We start from the raw sequence: 24,900 nt of genomic DNA, 5'->3' as shown, positions 1-24,900 counted from the left end.
TAGTGATGTACCTACTATTCTATTAATTGGGCCCACCCAGAAGAAAGGGATGAGTATAATTTTCTTTGTTCCTACTTTCTGACAAATTGTGTTTGCCAGACTATACCTAATATACTTTACTTAGTTTGACAGTATTCGTAGTATTCTTTTTTTCATGTCATCATATTACCCTTTGTATTGACAGGTAAAACCTATGCTGGTGTCGTCTGTAATACTTCGCTACCCATAGGTAGAATTTGGGTAGAATAAAACAAGTGTTAGTGGATATGGTTTATTTCGGCTTGTGGGGCCTGGCGGTCGACTTGGCCCGCTCCTTGGCCTTCTGCCGCTTCAGCAGGTGCGTCTGGATGTGGCGGATCAGGTGCTCCCGACTCTGTAACAACCATATTTTGTATTTAGTTTTTTTTTTTTAAGTTTTAATAATGTACTTAAAGTAGGTTAGGATGTGTAATGGATCCAGGCCCGACCACAACACTAATGGTCCCTGAATCGCTGTCAAACTTCGGTTCTGTAGGAAGAGGAAGTGTCTTTTCTGTACGGTAGTACTATTATTTATTCTGTGTTATACACAAAATCATTATTTTTTGATGCTATTTGTTGTTACCAATCCCATGCATTTGTGCCATTTCCATGACCAATAACGCTAGTGGTCGTATATTGGTAACCCACCTAGGGTTGCCAGATCGAAAGGCGCTATTATCGGGAAAAAATATCCATTTTTCGGGATTTTGGGCCTTAAGTCGGGAAAATGAACCATTCAAATTAAATTAATTGTATTAAAATCAACGATATTTTACATTATTGGCACTACGTCAGCTGCTCTGCCCAATCTCGCCACGCACTCCCTGTGCGCGCGCTGACGGGCTCGACGCGGGTCGCTGGTTCGCTCGACGACAGTTCAGAACTTGAAATTATTGTTTTATAAAGTGATGCTGTTTTTCGGGACAATTTTCACTTTGTCGGGAATCGGGAACACTTGCTAAAAATCGGGAGAATCCCGCCGAATCCCGACCATCTGGCAACCCTAAACCCACCTACGGTGAACACTGCTTAACGATTTTTTAACCCTCCACCAACTTCCGGAAAATTAAAAAAAAAATTGTAGACGCTTTCTGGCTCGCTGGAAAAAAAACTTTATATAACTTTTATTTCTTCTTATCATCTAATATTTCGATTCCAATAGGTCTGTACGACACTCGAGTAACTACACATTTAGCATCGTCGGCTCCCCAACTATGACGTGGTCCCTTCTGAATTATCTTATACTACATTGCGTATTTTAAGGGCAGTAAACAAGAATTTAAGAACGAATGTGCTTAAAGCCCTGCTAAAAGCTAGGGCTTAATAAACACGAGTTCGTAATTCCTGTACCTGCCCGGTACCGCACACACAATGTTTTTCATCACACTCCTGAGGAAAAAATAGAACATCTGCCTAATTTCGTACATACATTACAGCCATCAATTTTTAGGATTCACCGACAGCCCTAGATCGAAATTTCGGATTTACGGACCGCATCGCATACGTATAACAATACCTTATACGAGCAAGTGTGATGAATGATTTACTATTGTAATATATAATGTGGCTTAAGAGGATAAGATAGAATTGAATTAGCTATTGAAAATAGTTATTTTCGATACAAGTGCGAAAAAGAGGAAATTCGAAACGAGTGGCGATAAATTAAAACACGACCGAAGGGAGTGTTTTAAATCGACACGAGTTGCGAATTACTTATTCGCACGTGTATCGAACAACGTTTTACAGTACATATGGCACTTTAAAGTTTCGACATACGCACGAAAAGTGCTATTTTACGCACTAGTGCGGAAAAGTAGCCCCATATGTACTGTAAAGACTCATTCCAGCAAATCTAGTTCGACGCGTCAACTGGGGGAAACCGTATAAAGAAAAACCCACGTGTTAACTAGAACGTGAAACACGCGCACTAATTAGCCACAGCTCATTCTAATGTAGATTCAACGAGGAAAACGCAAGTTTCATGATTCTGGAGAAACCTAGTTTCCTTATCGAGCTGTATAAAAAGGGTAGTGCAACCAGTTACGATCACAGAACGCATTCGCATCTCAAGCAACCACTAGTCAAAGCACCAACAAACAAAATGGTTTCCAAATCGACTATGTGCCTATTAGTCTGCGTGGCTTTCATGGTGATTGTGTCCCAGCCACAGAACGCGGTGACAGCTGATGTGCATATTGGCAGCTGCGTTTGGGGAGCGGTCGACTACACCTCGAACTGCAATAATGAATGCAAGCGTCGTGGATATAAGGGAGGACACTGCGGGAGCTTCGCGAACGTCAACTGTTGGTGTGAACAATAGTCTCAGCAAAAACCTTCAAAATTCACAATTCAACTGGATCCGAGAAGACATCAACTGCAAGAATCTCCAAGAAACCAGCCTAAACTCAATTTCATCCAATCGCCATTACGTTCCTTGCAGCAATCTGCAGATTATTAAATTGCACAACGGGACTTAATCGCGTATCTAAGTTCAAGCGGATAAACAAGACCAAGTGCGGGTAGTTCGAAAAACTCGCGCGGTTAGAAGATGCTGATGCCAACTCATGGTCTAATAAAACATGGTCTTCTCTTCCCAGAGTGTCACTTGCCTACGTCACAATAACATTGCCACTTTATTTCAACATAACATGTTGCATGGGTACATTATATCTATGGTTAATAAGTTAACTACTGGCAACACAGGATAGCGCTGTCACATGTGACAGCGCTATCCTGTGTTGCCAGTAGTGTAAACAGAATTACCCGAACGTCTGAAATTTCTTTCGTGAATCGGAAGATATTGTTAACAAATAATTAAAAATGACGTGTTATTGTAAAATTTAAGATAAAATACATATAAATGAAAATTATTAAATTATAAAGAAATAAATTAACTTATTAACCATAGATATAATGTACCCATGCAACATGTTATGTTGAAATAAAGTGGCAATGTTATTGTGACGTAGGCAAGTGACACTCTGGGAAGAGAAGACCATGTTTTATTAGACCATGAGTTGGCATCAGCATCTTCTAACCGCGCGAGTTTTTCGAACTACCCGCACTTGGTCTTGTTTATCCGCTTGAACTTAGATACGCGATTAAGTCCCGTTGTGCAATTTAATAATCTGCAGATTGCTGCAAGGAACGTAATGGCGATTGGATGAAATTGAGTTTAGGCTGGTTTCTTGGAGATTCTTGCAGTTGATGTCTTCTCGGATCCAGTTGAATTGTGAATTTTGAAGGTTTTTGCTGAGACTATTGTTCACACCAACAGTTGACGTTCGCGAAGCTCCCGCAGTGTCCTCCCTTATATCCACGACGCTTGCATTCATTATTGCAGTTCGAGGTGTAGTCGACCGCTCCCCAAACGCAGCTGCCAATATGCACATCAGCTGTCACCGCGTTCTGTGGCTGGGACACAATCACCATGAAAGCCACGCAGACTAATAGGCACATAGTCGATTTGGAAACCATTTTGTTTGTTGGTGCTTTGACTAGTGGTTGCTTGAGATGCGAATGCGTTCTGTGATCGTAACTGGTTGCACTACCCTTTTTATACAGCTCGATAAGGAAACTAGGTTTCTCCAGAATCATGAAACTTGCGTTTTCCTCGTTGAATCTACATTAGAATGAGCTGTGGCTAATTAGTGCGCGTGTTTCACGTTCTAGTTAACACGTGGGTTTTTCTTTATACGGTTTCCCCCAGTTGACGCGTCGAACTAGATTTGCTGGAATGAGTCTTTTCAATAGCTAATTCAATTCTATCTTATCCTCTTAAGCCACATTATATATTACAATAGTAAATCATTCATCACACTTGCTCGTATAAGGTATTGTTATACGTATGCGATGCGGTCCGTAAATCCGAAATTTCGATCTAGGGCTGTCGGTGAATCCTAAAAATTGATGGCTGTAATGTATGTACGAAATTAGGCAGATGTTCTATTTTTTCCTCAGGAGTGTGATGAAAAACATTGTGTGTGCGGTACCGGGCAGGTACAGGAATTACGAACTCGTGTTTATTAAGCCCTAGCTTTTAGCAGGGCTTTAAGCACATTCGTTCTTAAATTCTTGTTTACCGCCCTTAAAATACGCAATGTAGTATAAGATAATTCAGAAGGGACCACGTCATAGTTGGGGAGCCGACGATGCTAAATGTGTAGTTACTCGAGTGTCGTACAGACCTATTGGAATCGAAATATTAGATGATAAGAAGAAATAAAAGTTATATAAAGTTTTTTTTCCAGCGAGCCAGAAAGCGTCTACAATTTTTTTTTTAATTTTCCGGAAGTTGGTGGAGGGTTAAAAAATCGTTAAGCAGTGTTCACCGTAGGTGGGTTTAGGGTTGCCAGATGGTCGGGATTCGGCGGGATTCTCCCGATTTTTAGCAAGTGTTCCCGATTCCCGACAAAGTGAAAATTGTCCCGAAAAACAGCATCACTTTATAAAACAATAATTTCAAGTTCTGAACTGTCGTCGAGCGAACCAGCGACCCGCGTCGAGCCCGTCAGCGCGCGCACAGGGAGTGCGTGGCGAGATTGGGCAGAGCAGCTGACGTAGTGCCAATAATGTAAAATATCGTTGATTTTAATACAATTAATTTAATTTGAATGGTTCATTTTCCCGACTTAAGGCCCAAAATCCCGAAAAATGGATATTTTTTCCCGATAATAGCGCCTTTCGATCTGGCAACCCTAGGTGGGTTACCAATATACGACCACTAGCGTTATTGGTCATGGAAATGGCACAAATGCATGGGATTGGTAACAACAAATAGCATCAAAAAATAATGATTTTGTGTATAACACAGATGGAATGGCGGATTGCGCCATTTTGTCCCTGACCGACCGTCCTTGTCGAACGCGTGTTAATTGTTATTTCCTTCTCGCTCAGTGTCAGTAGTCGCAGTGTTTTCCAAACTTTTCACGTCGTAAGCTTCGTAATTAATGTTTTGTTACGAAAATGGTTGGCTGCTCTATTCGGAACTGTAAGAGTAGGAGTGAAAAGTGCAGTATAGATTTGTTTTATTTTACTATGTTTCTACATGAATAACTTAAAATTAATGCCGTTAAAATAATTTTCACAGTTGGTTAAAATTCTCCCACATTTTAAAGTTTGAGAACCTGTAAACAGCATGATGACGTAGGCAAGTGACAGTTAGGTCATTCGCGAATCTCGGAAGAGAGTACCAGGCGGAGTATATTATTATACCATGTGCCAACTTAAGCCAGTCTTCTCCGAGACCACGGGGACAACGCCGTCCTCGAAACATCGGAGGTAAATCTTAAAACTTAGATACGCGATTAAGTCCCGTTGTACAATTTAATAATGTGTAAAAATCGTGAAAGTTTAAATCAGTGAATCTGCAGATTATTTCATTCTTCAAATCATTGTAGACCTGGCGCCCATTTTACAAACTCAAGTTGGAACCTGACACTGTCAATTCTGTAATGTCAGCGTGGTAAAATAAAACAGGAACCTACAGGTAAAGACTGACCATCACGCGCCATATTTTACGAGTTTTTTGTGTAGGTATTCTATAGTAAGATGTTTCTTCTTCATCTATGTTAATTCAATTACATATTTTCAAAATGTGTCTTTATTTCATTCGAATTTCTTTGATCGCAGTATTTTACGTCATTATTGTAAGTGTTACATTATTTCTAAAAGACTGTTTTAATTAAATTATATTTAATGATATGCTTTTATGATTTCCACGCAACTAAATAGTAGATTTTTAACCAAGGGATGAAAGGGACCCCATTTCTGACGAGATATTTTGACGCTGCTCTAACGAAGTGAGAAGATCGAGTCAGAATTGGCGAATTTACCCGAGTTAAACTCACTCTACTTTTCATTTCGCATACGAGGAAAGTAGGTACATTTGTATTTCATAAAACATGACTAACGTAATTGAGCGTTTTCCAAAAAAAATGTACATTTCATTCATGTCTTTAAAATATTGACTTCTTGGGCTCATTTTACTCAGAATCATTTGTACATTCACGCCTCATACATGAAAAAATGTGTCCCTAGAGGAGAAACGTATCACTTTCTACACACTTTATAGATAAACAATGACCCACTTTCAGAGCATGAAAAAGGAAATAGTTATTTACGATACAAGTGCGGAAAGTAGGAAATACGCAATGAGTGGTGATAAATTAACCCTTTGACCGCCGTTGGCATGTATACAAGACAACGATAGAACGATACACTGGCGCCGCGGTCTTGTATACAAGACACAAATTCAACCGCTCGGTAAATGTGAAAAAAACATCAATTGTATTGCTTTTACACTCGTGTTAATGTTTTAGGTCTTAGATTTTTTAAATAATTGCATTTAAAGCAGCTATATAAATCCATTCTTTTATAATAAGGCTATCAAAAAATTGCTCCAGATTTCAACGTTTTTCGTGTTCCTCGTCGCCGTTGTCTTGTATACAAGACAGCTAGGGATGGGAATGTTAACTCGATATGAGAATATTCAAAATAAATATCAAATCGCAAATCTAGTTTTATTTAAGCATTTGAACACCTTTTAAATGCCAATTGGTGGTAACTAGTAACTATAATACGTTAAACGAGAGAGAGACAGGCTTAACTATAGCTGGCTGAAGTTCAGGGAGCTTTTTCAGCTGTCGATAGTAGAGTTAGACAAGTAAATCTGTCCTTGTGGTCTATTTGCAGAACAAATGATTAATTTTGAGATGATAGTGTAGTGGGGAGTGATACCCTTAAGTGACCGCTTCGCACAAGAATGGTACAGGCGGACGCTCTGAATAGTCAGTGTCGCCTAACTATGAGAATGTTATATATTTGAAATTGACGAAAAATTGTCATGGTAGGGAGGATGTAATACGGGAACTGAGAAGCTCATCTAAGGAACATTTCGAATGTGAAACATGCATTCCCGAACATTTCCGATCCCCACCCTTTTCCAATATTATTATATATTCTTCACTCATTGACAATTCAACCCACGTGTAATTTTCCCCAATGCAGTTCCGATACATTTATATTATCGACACACGATGCGCGGCTCTAACCTTACGCTTATAAAGTTTACGTATCGACAAGCGCTTACGCCGTTGACCTAGAGACTATTATTACTTAATCCGCGCGGAAACAGTCCTTGTCGGTCTGCACTGCGGGCAGTCCATGCGCGCCGTTGTCTTGTATACAAGACTTCTCGTACAGCCTAGTGCGGTGACATTACGTCATGAATCGATATTGTTTAGTGGTTGTTTTTAATGATAAAGACCTTTATTTTTAACATTGTCGTGTGTAAAAAACATGTTAATTATTGGCATTTTCGAAATAAATTAAAGTTGGTTAAGAACAAAGCCAAATTGAGAAGTTTTTTACCATAAATTGTAGATATCGATATCACTATTTGCAATCCCTAAACTTTTTATTAGTTGTTTACTTAAAATTTACTCTGGCGTGTGAGTGAGCGTCTTTGCGGACTAGGTCCGGCGGCCAAAAGGTTAAAACAGGACCGAAGTTAAGTGTTTTATTATACTTATATTTGATCCACTTCCCGGTTTCCGATTGAGCTGAAATTTTGTATGCATGTAAAAATCGGATGACAATACAATATTATTATGACATCGAGCTGATCTGATGATGGAGACAGGAGGTGGCCATAGGAACTCTGTGATGAAACAACGCAACCTAATTGTGTTAAGGGTTTTTAGAATTGTCTCGATGAGTATTAGTTGTGTCGTAAGAAAAATACAGTCAGCGATAAAAGCTTGTACCAAAAATGAAATTTTTGCCAAAAACTTATTTTTACCTTAAACATTTTTATGAACTAATTTCGGGTATTTCAGTGTTGTTTTATTTATATCTCCGTTTACATTTGCTGGGTTGTCAGTCTTTCCGTGACCACAGCTGGTGCAACTCAGCTGAAAGGTCGGAATTTAAGGTAAAAACAATGAAACTATATCGCGGTAGACCCGTTGTGTAATTGTAGGTTTAAGTGTGTAATTAGTTAACCCGTGCGAAGCCGGGGCGGGTCGCTAGTAACTGTTGTAGGGTACGTGCACTCACAGTGTAGACGCGTCCGCAGTAGTCGCAGATCCTGTCGGTGGACCTGAGCCGCTGCTTCTTGTGTATGTTGCGGTGCTGTTTCAGTGTATAATTAGTTAACCCGTGCGAAGCCGGGGCGGGTCGCTAGTAACTGTTGTAGGGTACGTGCACTCACAGTGTAGACGCGTCCGCAGTAGTCGCAGATCCTATCGGTGGACCGCAGCCTCTGCTTCTTGTGTATGTTGCGGTGCTGTTTCAGTGTATAATTAGTTAACCCGTGCGAAGCCGGGGCGGGTCGCTAGTAACTGTTGTAGGGTACGTGCACTCACAGTGTAGACGCGTCCGCAGTAGTCGCAGATCCTATCGGTGGAACGCAGCCTCTGCTTCTTGTGTATGTTGCGGTGCTGTCTCATCTCCGCTTCTACGGCAAACTCCTGTAACAAAACATACTCTTAGATAATTTAGATCTTTGGCAGGCGTGGCTCACTCCGCGATTTCGTCGCTTTGCTACAGGTAGCTAAAAGTACATCCGTTCGGCCCCAATTTTGGTGGCTAGCCATAAGCCGCGCGTGGCGCTGTCGCCACCTAGCGGCCATATCTGTGCTGATCGTAACAGACGCGTTTTGTTAGAGAGTGAGTCCTGTACCTAGTACTATTATTTATTCTGTGTCTTTGGGCATAAAGATAAAATGTATTTTGTATAAGTTTAATTGTTTTTTTTTTCTTATTTACTCGTAATGCATGTTAAGTTCAAGTGTAAAATATACTTTATTCATGTAGGCTTAGCAACAAGCACTTATGAATCGTAACTAGTTATTACATATATATTATCCTATCATCTTAAGCATTAGCTTAAGATAATTATATCAGTGCAATTTATTGATGTTATTATTCCATAATAATATTGGAGTATTATACAAATCAAATTTAGTTAATTATAAGATGTAATGTTTTGAAAAGATGTGCCCCAGCGAGTTTGTTGCCGGTGCCATATTGGGATACCCTCCTCCAATTGAGGGGGGATCTAAATCTTCTCGAGGCAGAGGTGTAGCTTTATTTGACGTTCATAAGCGCATTGTAATATGCCTACTTCACTACATAGTATAAAACAAAGTCGCTTCCCGCTGTTTGTCCCTATTTATGCTTAGATCTTTAAAACTACGCAACGGATTTTAATGCGGTTTTATTAATTGATAGAGTGATTCAAGAGGAAGGTTTATGTATAATTTGTTAACCCGTGCGGAGCCGGGGCGGGTCGCTAGTGTATAATAAGCCATCTATATCTTGCGCCGGGAACACACCTACCGCGAGGGTCTTGTCTATGCCCATCGACGCCTCACATATAGACGTGTTTGCGGACAGTGTTGGTGGATTTGGTCGAAAACTTTTAATTTATTTAAATAGTATAGTTCGTAGCTTTCTAATAGAGCCCGACGGCTAATCCTATTGTCTCTTGTTAAGTAAAACCGCTCGTGCTACTTACCTGCAAAAAAGGGTCTTAATAATTCTCTTTGGCACCTGAGCGCGGGCTAGTCCAACGCTAAAAAAACCAGTGTAGGTGCGCTCTCCGATAACGCGCCTTTGTTACGCATCTCGATGACACATTTTAGACTGGTTCTGTAGCGTTCGACTCGCCGGCGCTCAGTAACCGAAGTACTGAGTGCCGGCGAGTTGAACGGACCACACACATCGTAACAAAATATTTATCCATTAGTTCATTTTGAATCTTATTGCAATTTCCATAGGAGTTGTAATTCAATTACCTGATTAAGTGAACGAACGATTTTTTATGCAGGTGGTTGTGGCACGTGCGGTTTTACTTAACAATAGACAAAGGATTAGCCGTCGGGCTCTATTAGAAAGCTACGAACTATAACTGTGTATAGTTTTTTTACAAGGATTTATTTTAATTTAAAAATGGTTTACAACTTTATTTCAAATTGTATATTTTTAAGGCATGTTACTTTTTTTGGATTTTATGACAATTGTATTATTATTATATATTTTTGTGGTTAATTTTATCTAAATGTATACATATATGATTAGTCCTACAAGGTATATAAGCGACTTGGTTTCTTTGGACTGTAATGCTTGTATATCTTGTAACAAATAAACAATATCTACCTTGGGGCAGTCTGGGCAGTGGAAGGTCTGTTTGGGGTGGTCGCTGAACTGCACGTGCATGCGCAGGTGCGTCGCCGTCGCGAACTTCATGCCGCAGTGGGTGCATGTTATCCTGAAATACTTGCAATTTTGCACTGACTTGAACACAGCAAAGTGAACTGAAATAAGTGACCCAGGCATAGACTAGGAATCCTCTAGACGGAGTTTAGAGCAATTATTCCATGGAACCGATGCTGCCAACAATACTGGGGTGCGGGGGACGAGGTGAGCGAGTCCCGTGCCGTGATTGGTCCGTTCAGACACGGACGTCACACAAAGACACTTTGACTCGAACATGGAGTAAAACTACCGTATATTTGTGGCAGAGGGGGTGGCGCTACTATGCTCAGTCTAGAGGATGTCTTGTCTGTGGACCCAGGCCTCCAGTGCCCCAGCACTTTTTCTTAGTATATGACATTTATTTCAGTTTACAATTTATATAGTAGTGTTTCTACTTGAAATAAAAACATATTAAAATATTTTTTGAAAATAACTTAATTTGTTCTTACGTACAGCGTAGTGACGTCATATTTTCACAGAAATTTTACATTTATGATGACATTGCATAATTTTGTCATTGCAAATGCCATGCAAAGTTAGATTGGTCGGGTTATTCTCACTAGCTAATAATTTTCCCTAATAGTTCCCAGTAGTAAAAGGTGGGAAACAATAGGGAACATTACGCGAAAGTTTGCGTAGGGGGCGCCACTCCCACACTAAGTCAAACAATTTACTGCAAACGAGAGAGTCGAACTTTTGTTATCTAACCTCTCTATCACTCTTGCATATTTGAGCGATAAAGAGGCAGATAGCCGAGTTTCGATTTCGCGATTCCCGGTAAACAAATCGCCCTGGTGTATCAATGTCACATTTTATTCTCTGTGAAAACTTGTCAAAAAATAGTGTGTATAAGTTACTCTACGGTATACTTAAGTCGCTAGTGCTGCACTCTGGCGGCAAAACATTGCAGTAATACTCCCTATTCTCAGTAGTTACTAGTGGTAACAACTTGGTGGTAACGCGACTTATACAGGATGGATTTTCTTTTTGGGTCAGTGAGGGCAGCTACCAGATCCCGTGCTGCTACGAGAAAACGGTCTTAGAAGACCTTCCCTCGATTTCAAATTAACGAAGATTGGCTTTAACAGATTTTGGAAAAACATACAGGGTTCGAGACAAAGGTCATTTTTGACAAACTTTTTTTTTTATGCCAATCGATCCCATTCCTATTGAGGATCAAAAGCTTGTATGGAACCAAAAAAAAAATCTAGAAAAGCCACAAATCTCGGAAAACTTTTCCCATACAATTTGTATGAAAATGATTTTTTTTATTTTTCACGCGCTATTTTTGTATGCCAATCGGTTTCATTCCTATCCAGTATCAATAGTTTCCTAGGGGTCAACTCACGGTAATGCATTAAAAAGACACAAATTATTAAAAACTTTTTCCATACATTTACTATGGAGAAAACGTAAAGTTAGATTTGTAGAATTAACATTTGGGTTAGTTGTCGCGTATAGTTTGTAGCTTTCTAGTAGACCCCGAAGGCTTATCCTATTGTCTATTGTTCAGTAAAACCGCACGTGCTACTTACCTGCAAAAAAGGGTCCTAATTATTCTATTCGGCACCAGAGCGCGGGCTAGTCCAACGCTCAAAAAACCAGTGTAGGTGCGCTCTCCGATAACGCGCCTTTGTTACGCATCTCGATGACACATTTTAGACTGGTTCTGTAGCGTTCGACTCGCCGGCACTCAGTAACCGAAGTACCGATTTTTTATGCAGGTGGTTGTGGCACGTGGCACGAGCGGTTTTTCTTAACAATAGACAATAGGATTAGCCTTCGGGGTCTATTAGAAAGCTACAAACTATACTAACTTGTTAGTGTTCCGATGCGCGGTGCTGTAGAGGTGGTGCGCGTTGTAGGCGTGCCAGGCCTTGAACTGCACCCCGCACGGCGCGCACGCCGCGCGCGCCGCCGCCGCGCCGTGCGCGCGCATGTGCGACGCGAACGCGCCGCCGTCCGTCAACGTCAGCGAGCAGTGCACGCAGCGGTACAGACGCTTGTTGTGCAACACGCTAAAGAATTAATATCTCTTTGAATTAAAAAAAAAAACCAAAATGTTTTATTTGCGAATATAGGTAGTACCATAGAGAAAAAAATACATAGAGTGCTCACTCCATACATCAGTTTTAGTACCAAAAAGACTATTAGCATCTAGCATCGAGTAGCGGAACTATCAGTACTGCTACTTGACAATAGATGTAGCACCGACCGGAAAGTCTTATGCTGTTGAGATAAGACTTTCCGGTCGGTGCTACATCTATTGTCAAGTAGCAGTACTGATAGTTCCGCTACTCGATGCTAGATGTACACACTGAAATTAATAGTCTGAACTGATGTATGGAGTGAGCACTCTTGTCTTACTATATTTCTCTATGGTAGTACACAGTGATGGTAATCTTATAATAAGTGGTGTCGCTATATTTGACCAACAGGCACGCAAAAAACATGTGTACATATGTAGAAATGATTAAAATTTTAAGCATATTATTGTACGTTTAAGATTAAAATCACTCCAAGACATAGGTTGTCTTAAATGTAAATTAAACTAATGTGCAGAAAATATGAATAGAAATCAATATCAAGGAATTAAATGACATTTGGATATACTACAGTTACCATTGAAATAATAGTTTTATAATATCAAAACCCGGAAATACCACATATCTCTTTGACGAGCTTACATTTTCTAGAATGCACGCCTCGTCTGCCCGCGACACGGTTCGACTAGCTTTCGTGGCAGTTTCCGGTATGCTGCCACGCGATGCTGGAATAACATTCCTCCGCCAATAAGAAACGCTGCTTCTCTTTTTTCATTTAAAAGCAAATTAAAACTTCATCTTCTCACTCATCAAACTTCCCACTCCTAGTCACCTTTGTCTACTATTTAAAGTCCGTTAACTCGTTGGGTGGACGATATTCGGAAGGTCGCGGGACACTTCTGGACGAGACTAGCCCAGGACCGGGACAAGTGGCGTACTAGAAGTGTCCTATGCTCAGCAGGAGGCTAAATAAGGAGGCTAATGTGATGTACTGACGCCATGTGCCGGGTGAGGCTGGGCCGCGTGGCAAGCACCACGCCACAGTCGGCACAAGTGAACCGCTTGTGGTGCAGCCGCTTGTGCTTCCTGAACTTCTGCGGGGACCTGCAACATAAAAAAACACTACATAGTATAAAACAAAGTCGCTTCCCGCAGTCTGTCCATATGTATGCTTAGATCTTTATAACTACGCAACGGATTTTGATGCGGTTGTTTTTAATAGATAGAGTGATTCAAGACGAAGGTTTATGTATAATTTGTTAACCCGTGCAAAGCCCGGATCGCTAGTATTTTATAAACTTTAACACGACTACGGTTTTTTTCGTAAACCTAATCCTAGTAGAGCGTCGGAGCCTGGCACGCTTTCGTGTGAGACCACGGCTCGGCCGCGACATTGCGCGACCAACGGCGGCGGTGGCAACCATTGGAGCGAGACACACCTTCAAACCTTCAAGAAAAGAGCGTACTAATCATAACATATTTACGATACAAGTGCGAAAAGTAGGAAATTTATTGTCGTGTTTTAAAGTTCGCCACTCGTTGCGAATTCCCTATTCGCACGTGTATCGTACAACGTTTTACAATACGTTATCCTTTAAATTTTCGACATAGTTACGTAATGTGCTTATTATAGCCAGAGATGAATAAGAGTGAATAGAGAGTTACTGTCATGGCTAAAGTTTATGGCGCCATCGCTCGAAAAGATTGCACCATACCTTCGGCCTACTGTCGAGTAGATGGCGTTAATTTCAATATTTAACAAATTAACACATATCAGTGAAAGAATAAGGATCAAAGTCAAATGGCGTTCACTTTAGCTTTAAGTAACAAATAGGCTATGGTTTTAGTACTTATGTACCTTTTTTGTATACCTATTACCTATAGTCACAATAAATATATCCCTATGAAAAGGGACCTTATTGTCGATGGCGCTTACGCCGCAGTGTCGCGCGGCATTGTATTTACATCGGAGCATCGTTAATAATGGTCGCCGCCGTGTTGCTTCTTGTAGTGGTGCAGCGTGTCGTCGTAGCTCGGGTAGCGCGCGTCGCACTTCACTACTGTGAAACAACTCACTCGGTGGTGTAGTGGCACTCGGCGCAGCGCAGACAGTCGCCGCCGTGTTGCTTCTTGTAGTGGTGCAGCGTGTCGTCGTAGCTCGGGTAGCGCGCGTCGCACTTCACTACTGTGAAACAACTCACTCGGTGGTGTAGTGGCACTCGGCGCAGCGCAGACAGTCGCCGCCGTGTTGCTTCTTGTAGTGGTGCAGCGTGTCGTCGTAGCTCGGGTAGCGCGCGTCGCACTTCACTACTGTGAAACAACTCACTCGGTGGTGTAGTGGCACTCGGCGCAGCGCAGACAGTCGCCGCCGTGTTGCTTCTTGTAGTGGTGCAGCGTGTCGTCGTAGCTCGGGTAGCGCGCGTCGCACTTCACTACTGTGAAACAACTCACTCGGTGGTGTAGTGGCACTCGGCGCAGCGCAGACAGTCGCCGCCGTGTTGCTTCTTGTAGTGGTGCAGCGTGTCGTCGTAGCTCGGGTAGCGCGCGTCGCACTTCACTACTGTGAAACAACTCACTCGGTGGTGTAGTGGCACTCGGCGCAGCGCAGACAGTCGCCGGCGTGTTGCTTCTTGTAGTGGTGCAGCGTGTCGTCGTAGCTCGGGTAGCGCGCGTCGCACTTCACTACTGTGAAACAACTCACTCGGTGGTGTAGTGGCACTCGGCGCAGCGCAGACAGTCGCCGGCGTGTTGCTTCTTGTAGTGGTGCAGCGTGTCGTCGTAGCTCGGGTAGCGCGCGTCGCACTTCACTACTGTGAAACAACTCACTCGGTGGTGTAGTGGCACTCGGCGCAGCGCAGACAGTCGCCGCCGTGCTGCTTCTTGTAGTGGTGCAGCGTGTCGTCGTAGCTCGGGTAGCGCGCGTCGCACTTCACTACTGTGAAACAACTCACTCGGTGGTGTAGTGGCACTCGGCGCAGCGCAGACAGTCGCCGCCGTGCTGCTTCTTGTAGTGGTGCAGCGTGTCGTCGTAGCTCGGGTAGCGCGCGTCGCACTTCACTACTGTGAAACAACTCACTCGGTGGTGTAGTGGCACTCGGCGCAGCGCAGACAGTCGCCGCCGTGTTGCTTCTTGTAGTGGTGCAGCGTGTCGTCGTAGCTCGGGTAGCGCGCGTCGCACTTCACTACTGTGAAACAACTCACTCGGTGGTGTAGTGGCACTCGGCGCAGCGCAGACAGTCGCCGCCGTGTTGCTTCTTGTAGTGGTGCAGCGTGTCGTCGTAGCTCGGGTAGCGCGCGTCGCACTTCACTACTGTGAAACAACTCACTCGGTGGTGTAGTGGCACTCGGCGCAGCGCAGACAGTCGCCGCCGTGCTGCTTCTTGTAGTGGTGCAGCGTGTCGTCGTAGCTCGGGTAGCGCGCGTCGCACTTCACGCACGCGTACCTGCCACATCATATATATAGATCAAGCTAATCTTGGCAGTAGAAAAAGGCGGGTTCATAATCATAGTAGTAGTAGTAAACTCTTTATTGTACAAAAAGACATATTAAAAATAACATACAAGTAGTGAGAAGTACAAAGGCGAACTTATCCCTATGAGGGATCTCTTCCAGTTAACCTTTGAGTAGATGAGAGGAGAAAGTGAAAAGAGGGTGACGAATGCAGCAAAATGTACAACAAGGTACCAAAAAGATAAAGGATCATAATCTTTCTCAATAATGGACGGCAAAGTCGACGTTGCCGGTAAAAAAATAGGTCGCGAAGTGCGTAGTTAAGCCTCGAGAGTCTTTAAGCCTCAAAATGAGCGTTCACAACACTACTTAAGGGTTAACGGGGTGTGGTGGTTACCTGGTGAGGTGTCGGAACATGTGTGCGGCGAGGCTGCCCGGCGGGTGCAGCACGGCCAGGCACACGTCGCACGTCACGCTGCCCACCTTCTGTGAACACACCACCGTTCACTCATCATAGACTAGGAATCCTCTAGACGGAGTTTAGAGCAATAGGGATGATGACACATGTTGAATTTTATAACAAAATCTAGTAAAATAGACAGCAAACGAGCAATTTATCACAATAATGTGGATATTAAAATAAAATATTGAAAAATTACAAAAATACAGGACCTGAAAAATTTGTGTCAAAATTTAAGTTTTTTTTAGCTTCCAAAAACGATAAAAGTAAGGGTACCATTCGATTCCTTACATTTCATCCAAAAATATATTGTATAGCAACTATATACATAAAAGCAATATTTCACCGACATAAACGCAATTTTCTTGTTTTGTCCATACTACAAGATGGGCGATGACGTCACGGCCCCTGGCCGTTTTGTATAGGGCGTTTCGCGAGTGAAGTGCGACTGTCGGCCTTTGACTACAATTTCTGACTTTTGTGTTACTTTAATGCAATGGGTCCCATATAGACATTTGATCCTAAAAACAAACCCGATCGATTGATACCATAAAAAAAATTAGTCATGTAGCCTATTATTTCATGAAACCGATGCTGCCAAAAATACTGGGGTGCGGGGGACGAGGTGAGCGAGTCCCGTGACGTGATTGGTCCGTTCAAAGACACGGACCAATCACGGCACGGGATTCTGACACTTTGACTCGAAGATGGAGTAAAACTACCGTATACAGGGCGTCCCACGGCGATGCCACATGGAGGGAAAGTACCTTAAATATCATAGATAGCATATTTTGCTGAAAGAAGACTTCATTTTATTTTTAAAACTTAGTTAAATTGCATTCATACTTTTTTTTATAAATTTTATGGAAAAAAAATATCGCGTCATTGCAGGAAAAGTACCTTAATTGTTGTAAATGAACATCTTACTGAAAGAAGACATTATTTCAATTTAAAAAAATAAGTTGAATTGCATTTTAAATAATTTCATGTTTAAACCGGGAATCGAACCCGCTACACGAGAAAAAAAAATACCCTGTAGCTTTGTCATATCGATCGAAAGGCTTCAATGTGAGAATTACTTTTTTGCTAAATAACGAAATAAAAATAAAGGCCATGCATTTTAATATTTTTAATACAAAATTAAATCAATTTATCAAATGCTAGGTACTTTAAAATGAAAGATTAGTTGCATGCCCATACGGGAATGTCATTATTCTAATCAAAATTTCACATCAAATGAAAAAAATAATGGTCTTCCTTTTGTTTCCAACACTATGTTATTTGGCAAAAAAATAATTCTCACATTGAAGCCTTTCGATCGGTATGACAAAGCTACAAGGTATTTTTTTTTCTCGTGTAGCGGGTTCGATTCCCGGTTTAACCATGAAATTATTTAAAATGCAATTCAACTTGTTTTTTTAAATCGAAATAATGTCTTCTTTCAGTAAGATGTTCATTTACAATAATTAAGGTACTTTTCCTCCAATGACGCGATAATTTTTTTTCCATACATTTTTTTTTCAAAAAAAATTAAAAAAGTATGAATGCAACTTTACTAAGTTTTAAAAATTAAATGAAGTCTTCTTTCAGCAAAATATGCTATCTATGATATTTAAGGTACTTTCCCTCCATGTGGCATCGCCGTGGGACGCCCTGTATAGTGGCAGAGGGGGTAGCGTTACTATGCTCAGTCTAGAGGATGTCTTGTCTGTGACTCCCATACAATACAATACATGTATTGTAGGGATGATGACACATGTTGAATTTTATAACAAAATCTAATAAAATAGATAGCAAATGTCCAATTTAAAAAAAATATGGAGATATGTAATACAAAAATACAGCACCTGAAAGTTTCAAAATTAAAGTTTCTTTTTAACTTTCAAAAACGAAATAAGTAAGGGTACCGTTCGATTCCTCACATTTTATCCAAAAAAAGATTGTATAGCAACTATGTACATAAACGCAATATTTCACCGACAAAAATGCAATTTTCTTGTTTTGTTCATACTTCAAGATGCGCTCTCAGTGACCTTGACGTCACGTTCACATAGCGTTTTGCTAGGGGCGTTTCGCGAGTGAAGTCGTCTGTCGGACTTTGACTATAATTTCTGGTTTTTGTATTGCTTTAATCTTTAATGCAATGGGTCTCATATAGACATTTGATCCTAAAAACAAACCTGATTGATTGATACCATAAATGAAAATTTGTCATCTAGATTGCCGGAGCTCAGACACTTCATCACAGCGCCTGCCATCTGGCCTACCAACCCAGAGGGCAAACTTCGGCCTTATTGGAATTAGTCTGGTTTCCTTCACCTAATGAAGAAGACAGTATTTGTTTTTTTTTGCGACCAACTTGGATCATTCAATGTGTTAGTGACAGTATCTATCTTAAGGCTAATGTTAGTGGTTAGGTGGTAACTCACCGGTCCATGTTTCCTCTTCATATGGTCCTGTATATTTTCCTCGTAGTTGAATCCAACGACGCAGCTTTCGCAGCGGTAAGGCAGCTTCAAGTAGGCCGGGGACTGAGCTAGTTTCAGCCGCTCCAGCACCAGCTCTTCCTTGGTCAGAGTCACCGTCCGGACCGCTGGGTTCTTTTCTGGTTCCGAAGTTAATGGTACGTTTACCCAAACGGGGTCCATATATAAAACTATCATTCATATCAAATAATATAATACATAAAACTGTTAAAATTTATGGAATAAATAAAGCTTTAATAATTACACGTTTGGCAAGTCTCGACAAGCTTCCACAAACACAAGCGTGTGAACGGGGTTGTTTGGCTTGGCTTGCGTGAGCTTGCAAGAGCTTGTCGCGATCCGGGCTAGTGTCGGTTTTTGGAGACAGATCAAAGGGAGCTTGCGGCAAGCGCTTGCAACATATTTACACGTTGGCGAGTGTTTAGTGTTCACTTAGAGCAATTGCCGACACAACTTCAACGTCCACGTCTGCCATGCTTGCTTGTCCGGAACACAGTAACGCACTCGCAAGCATGTAAATGGCATCCAAGCGTTTGTAAAGGCTTGAAGCTTGTACACGCTTGCCAAGCCTCGGCAAGCGTGTAAACGTACCATAATAAATACTGTGACTTTCTTTCACAAATAAACTTAGTAGCACAGGTAAATAAAATAATAACTTGATGTATTTTATAGACGACGATAAAAAAAAACCTATTTTGAGGGTTCCGTACCTCAAAAGGAAAAAAAAACGGAACCCTTATTGGATCACAAAGATGTCCTTCTGTTCTGCAAGAAAACAAGAGGATTCGAGGAGAATAGTGTGGGAATGCCGCGGACAGTAACTTGCAGCTTCAACTCCAGGGAACAGGGCTGAATGAACGCGACACCTGTTAGACAGCATCCAGCCGGGCGTCCCTACACATCTACATCTTATTGGATCACTCGTGCGTCTGTCTGTCCGACCATTCCCCCCCCCCCTTTATCTCCGAAACTACTGGGTCTAAAATTTTGAAAAAAATCCTCAAAATAGTTCTTTACCTATAGATGACAGGAAAACCTATTAGAAATGTGCAGTCAAGCTTGAGTCGGACTTAATGTACGGAACCCTTGGAACGCGAGTCCGACTCGCACTTGGCCGGTTTTTTAATTTGAACCTTGTTGTATAGTAAATTGAGATGATATGAAGAGAATATGAAAAGTTCCAATTAGACTGAAACAGAGTGTACATTGTAATGCACATTGGGCCTTACAAGGTAAAGAAAACTAGCCTTCTCCAGCAACTTTGTACCTTTAGCTTCCTCTCGCTTTTTCACAGGAACTATTTCTATCTCAACCTTTTCTCTCTCACTCTCAACCGGCTCAGCCTTAATTTTCACCACTGGCAACGCAGGCTCCGCAGACTCGACCTCTTTCTTCACAATTTTGTTTATCTGTGGCTGGGGTTGCCATTTCTCGGCCGTGTACTTTGCTGGTGGCAGGTAGATGTTCACTGTTTTCTTTTCTGTTAATTTGTACTTGTTTTTATTAAGTTTGTTATAGTTTTGAGGTGGTTTAGAAGTTACTTCCTAGAACAGAAAGAAAAAAAAACATCATTGTAATTAGTACAGTGGACGTCAAATATACGTTTACACTTTTGCACCTTACGTCTTTGTAATAAGGCGAAAAATGTAAATTTGATGATTGATGGCCATCGCCTGTTGATGGAATGGGGGGGGGGACACGTTGACATCACCGAAGGACTAGGAGAGGGGGGAAAGTGTCTCTCCGAGATGCACACATTGTATTGTATGTAAATATTTAATCTCCAGGAGGGGGCAGCCCGCGCCAACCTTGCTCCATCCTGGCTGAATGGAAAATTGTAGGTTGAAGTGACTCAATGTAAATGAGTTTTTTTTTTGGGAAATTCTACATAAATTTAAAAGTTGTCTTTAGATACAAGCATCTCTTTTTTACGCTCATGGACACCTACAACACCAAAGGGGTCCCAAGCGCATTGCCAGCCTTTAAGATAGGGGTAAAGTGTCATTCTATGGAACTTGCTAACTATGTAAACAAACCGCCATATTGAAATTGTGTCTGAATGATTTTACTAGTGACTTGTGTTTACATAGTTAGCAAGTTCCATAGAATGACACTTTAAGCCCTGTCTCCATATCGCGCGGCAAGCTATCGAACATTGGCTCGCGCGGCAGCCGCGCGCAATGGATACCGGGCTGCCGCGCGAGCCAACTCGATGCGCCCGGTATCCATTGCGCGCGGCTGCCGCGCGAGCCAATGTTCGATGGTTTGCCGCGCGATATGGAGACGAGGCTTTACACTCTTTTCTTGGGGGTTGTATTGGCACAGGAATACTGGGTAGCAGTTCATTTCACAGTTTAGTTATGCAAGCCAGGAAGATCCCTACTTGTTTTGTAATTACAACATGATGTTGCACCGCCTACAAGTTATCGGCTTTGCCCGAAGGTTGACTGGTAGAGAATGCATTGTAGCATTAAGTCCGCCATTTTTATGTCTGTATTTTCTTTTGTGCAATAAAGATTAAATAAATAAATAAAATCCGTGCAGAATAAGAATCGAATTTAAACTGTTGTGAGACATACTAACATTGAATAACTTTACAGTTGAGAGTCACTTGTTTTAAGTCACTCGCGCAATTCAGAGAGCCTAGGTCTCCTTTCTCAAACAAACATGTCGCGTGAGTGACTTAAAACAAGTGAGTCTTACTCTAAACCGTAAAATTATTCAGAATAAGAATGGTTCATACTGGTTACTCACCTCAGTCAATCTCTGGAAGCTGTTCACCACCTGCTGCCGGAAAGTTTCTATCATCTTCAGGACATTGTGGCACTCCAAACACACCACTTTCTTAGTTGGTTCAGCCTAAAATAAGGTATAGCTGGTCAACCAAATCTTGTCAGTAAAAAAAGGCGCGAAATTCAAATTTTCTATGGGACGATATCTCTTTGCGCCTACATTTTACAAATTTGCCGCCTTTTTCTACTGTCAAGATCTGGTTGACCAAGTATATATAATATATAAGTGTTAACTCTAAGAGGTAGTATATTGAGAGAAAAACAAAAAAATTGGAGCCAGTTCATAATGGTGCCCCCACATTGGCGGATATAAAAAAAAAAAAAAAAAAAAAACGTTTATTTAGAGATCTTTCTTATAACTAATTACATATATTCTTCTCAGAGATGTACAAAATGGTTTAAAAAAAGCATTTAAATACAAAATGCAAAATACTTTTCAGATTTACTATTTCAAATGCAAAATACCAAATAGTTTTGCGTTATGTATTTCAAATGCGAAATGCAAAATAGGTATTTTCAAAATACTTTTTCAAAATAAAATACCTTTTGACCAAATCTCAGATATTTTTATTTATTTTAGGTATTTGTCGTGAGAAATAGAGACACAATGCCGAGCCGAACAAAAACGTCTAATAACATGGCACTTTATGCATGACATTTTGGTCATATTTATCTGTACGCGTATCAATAAATTCTGTTATTAATAATAATAATACTTCGTCTAATAGCGAAGAGTCTCGACCAACATCTTGAGAGACTCTCGCTAGGTGGTTGGATCAAGGGCCAGATGCAGAAGGCGGTGATCTTGGACATGGCGCGGATAGTCCGCCGGTTCCTCTCTCTGTGGCCCTGACCACCGCCAGCTTGGGCCTTGCCCCGCTGCTGGCGGCACCCTAGGTTAGGTTTTTTATAATATTTTTATATTGTTTTTGTAAGTGTTTTTATATTTTAATTTTATATCCATATTGTAATAAAACCTAACTTAAGACGAAAAATGAATAAAGAGAATAATACTCACTTAAAATAATGTAAAAAACTAGACTAACGAAAAGAGAGCCATGGCTCCATTTTGTAACTTGTGTGGCCATTTATTTCGGTTGATTGTGCATCTAGTTCTTATTTTATTATTATTACACTTTTCTTTTATTAATAACAACTGGACTGGTATTTTTAAAAAGTGAAAAAAAATACAAATACAAAATACAAATGCTTTATTCGTCGATCATAGGTGTACACAACATGATATTGCATATGATGGTAAAAAAGAAAAATTGTTCCACTATGTCGTACCCAAGGGCATACGAAATTAAGTTTGCTAATAGCAATTAGCATGCACCATGCACTAAATTAAGATTTACAGGCAGTGTGTATGTGAAAGAAATAAACATAAATTTTTATTTATTACGCTTTTTAACAATACCTGGCGCTGGCGCCAGGCGCTAGCAGGCGCCTCTATCGGTCAAATTCGGCAATACAAGCGTCATTCGTTCATTTCATTTTGTTTGACTGGTAATGTTGGCTAAACTTAATCACAAAGTATTTTGCATTTTGAAATGAATATTAAAAATGCAAAATACATCTCGAAAAGTATTTCAAATAAAATACAAAATGTTTTTTACTAAAAGGCATTTAAATGCAAAATACAAAATAGGTATTTTGCATTTAGTATTTGCATTTTAAATAGAAGTATTTCAAATAAATCGCATCTCTGATTCTTCTGCCAAACCACAGAGTGGTTTGTTGGCAGACGAGGCTCCTTTATGTATTTGCAAGCTAGGTAGTTGATAGGTAACTTAAACTTAGGTATCTACTTAACCCTTTACCTCATGCGCAGCCCTATATAGCAACTATTAAAGTTCATTTTTAAACAAATACTTTTTATTTATGACATGAAGTAAGGGGTTAACTCTATATTCTTAGCGTACAGTAAAAGAAAATCAAAATAAAATTAAAATGTAACGTATTATTGACTTTGTATTTTGTTTAATAAAAAATTGCTTAGTTTCTTTTTAAATGTTTGTTTTGTCATCCTTGTGGTCTTTAAATCCGACGGTAACTCATTATAGATCTTAGGGACTAAATATTTTCTACTTCTCTGGCCATAATAATTCGTAAAACTAGGTACCAGCAATTTATTACTATCTCTGTTTCTTATTAACCTTTGATTGACAATAGGTATTTAAAAAAAATATAAAATGTTTATATAAAATGTTATATAATATTGTGTGACAGGGGACAGCATGATAGTCTTATATGGTGCTTCAGAAAGGAGACCTAGGCTCATCAAAACACGTGAGTCTAAACCGTAATAAATATACATTTAAACCTTTATTTTCTACCTATATTTTGTTACACCTGTCTAGAAAATCAAGCTACCTACCTAAAGATCGGTTTTCCTAGGATAGCGGTGCCGTCATATAGCGGCCGTCTCCATACTAAATAATACGGCTAAATATGGATGTCGTAGTATTTGTATGGAGATGGCCGCTATATGACGGCACCGCTTTCGGAGGAAACCAAAGCTTAACTATGATTATCATGACAACTAGTGAATTCTGAACAATGTTGGTATATATGATATTTTACTTATTTTTTAGGAATATTTTTAACAGCTTTAATTTTGTATGTATGTATGTAAACACTTTATTGTACATAATACAGTTACTTTTAGGTAGGTAGGTAATTTTGTGTGGTCAAGTGAATAAATGAATTGATGAGCTATCAAAGTATTATTAGAATCTTATTGGACTACAATAAGACTAGTTTGTACTAATACTACAATGTGATATCTTCTACTCTTTGAATAAACGTCTTTTATTATTATTATTATATTTTATATAGTATACAATTCAATACAATTTTCAAGGTGTTGATGATTCTGCCAATGTCAAGGTTGGATAAGACACGGCTTAGTATATGAATCATTTCATATTGCGATCATAGACATCCGGTGAGCTGTGAGCACAAACATTAATAACTAAGTCTTTTTTTGTAAAAAGAAAATAAATTTTCAGACATAACCCGATCTTTTATCATTTAAGTAATAATGTTTGTATTGCTACTGGTCCTTAGAAAATTGTTAGGCAAAACTTACCACAGTTTTGTAGAAATTTTGCAAATATATTTCATGTTTACAAGTCGACAAGTTGATAAGAGGTACATTCGAATCCAAACAACATATACAGGCAAGCGTTTGTGACTGAATCGTCTGTGTTATATCTTGGTTGAGACCAAAATCTTTAAAATTTAATAGTAAAAAACGCGACATTGTGTTTATTTACGAAGTAATCACAAATTTTACAAATACGTATTCGTTCGCAAATGCATACAACAATCGTTTTATTTTAATAAACAAACGTCAAATGCGTCAAAGTCAAAATCGTCA

The 24,900-nt window shown here is 40.3% G+C and overlaps 1 protein-coding gene and 1 long non-coding RNA gene across 2 annotated transcripts; one reads left to right on the top strand and one right to left on the bottom strand.

The window, feature by feature from the left end:
• Positions 1-271: 271 nt before the first annotated feature.
• On the bottom strand, positions 272-24,842 carry LOC134660094 (zinc finger protein 665-like). The gene is made up of 13 exons (XM_063515794.1): positions 24,610-24,842; positions 21,478-21,582; positions 19,967-20,267; positions 18,667-18,842; positions 16,175-16,263; positions 15,653-15,769; positions 15,312-15,511; positions 15,153-15,261; positions 13,323-13,430; positions 12,099-12,299; positions 10,183-10,294; positions 8,388-8,492; positions 272-373 (listed from the first exon to the last, which is right to left on the bottom strand). The coding sequence occupies exons 1-13, from the start codon at positions 24,781-24,783 to the stop codon at positions 272-274; spliced, it is 1,899 nt and encodes a 632-aa protein (XP_063371864.1). The 5' UTR covers positions 24,784-24,842.
• Positions 2,404-5,723, top strand: LOC134659931 (uncharacterized). Its single transcript, XR_010097842.1, has 2 exons — positions 2,404-2,450; positions 5,373-5,723. It is a non-coding gene; the product is annotated as an uncharacterized LOC134659931 (long non-coding RNA).
• Positions 24,843-24,900: the final 58 nt, after the last annotated feature.

Source organism: Cydia amplana, chromosome 26 (genome assembly GCF_948474715.1).
Source record: "Cydia amplana chromosome 26, ilCydAmpl1.1, whole genome shotgun sequence".
Classification (NCBI taxonomy): Eukaryota; Metazoa; Arthropoda; class Insecta; order Lepidoptera; family Tortricidae; genus Cydia; species Cydia amplana.
This window is presented reverse-complemented; position numbering and strand designations above follow the sequence as displayed.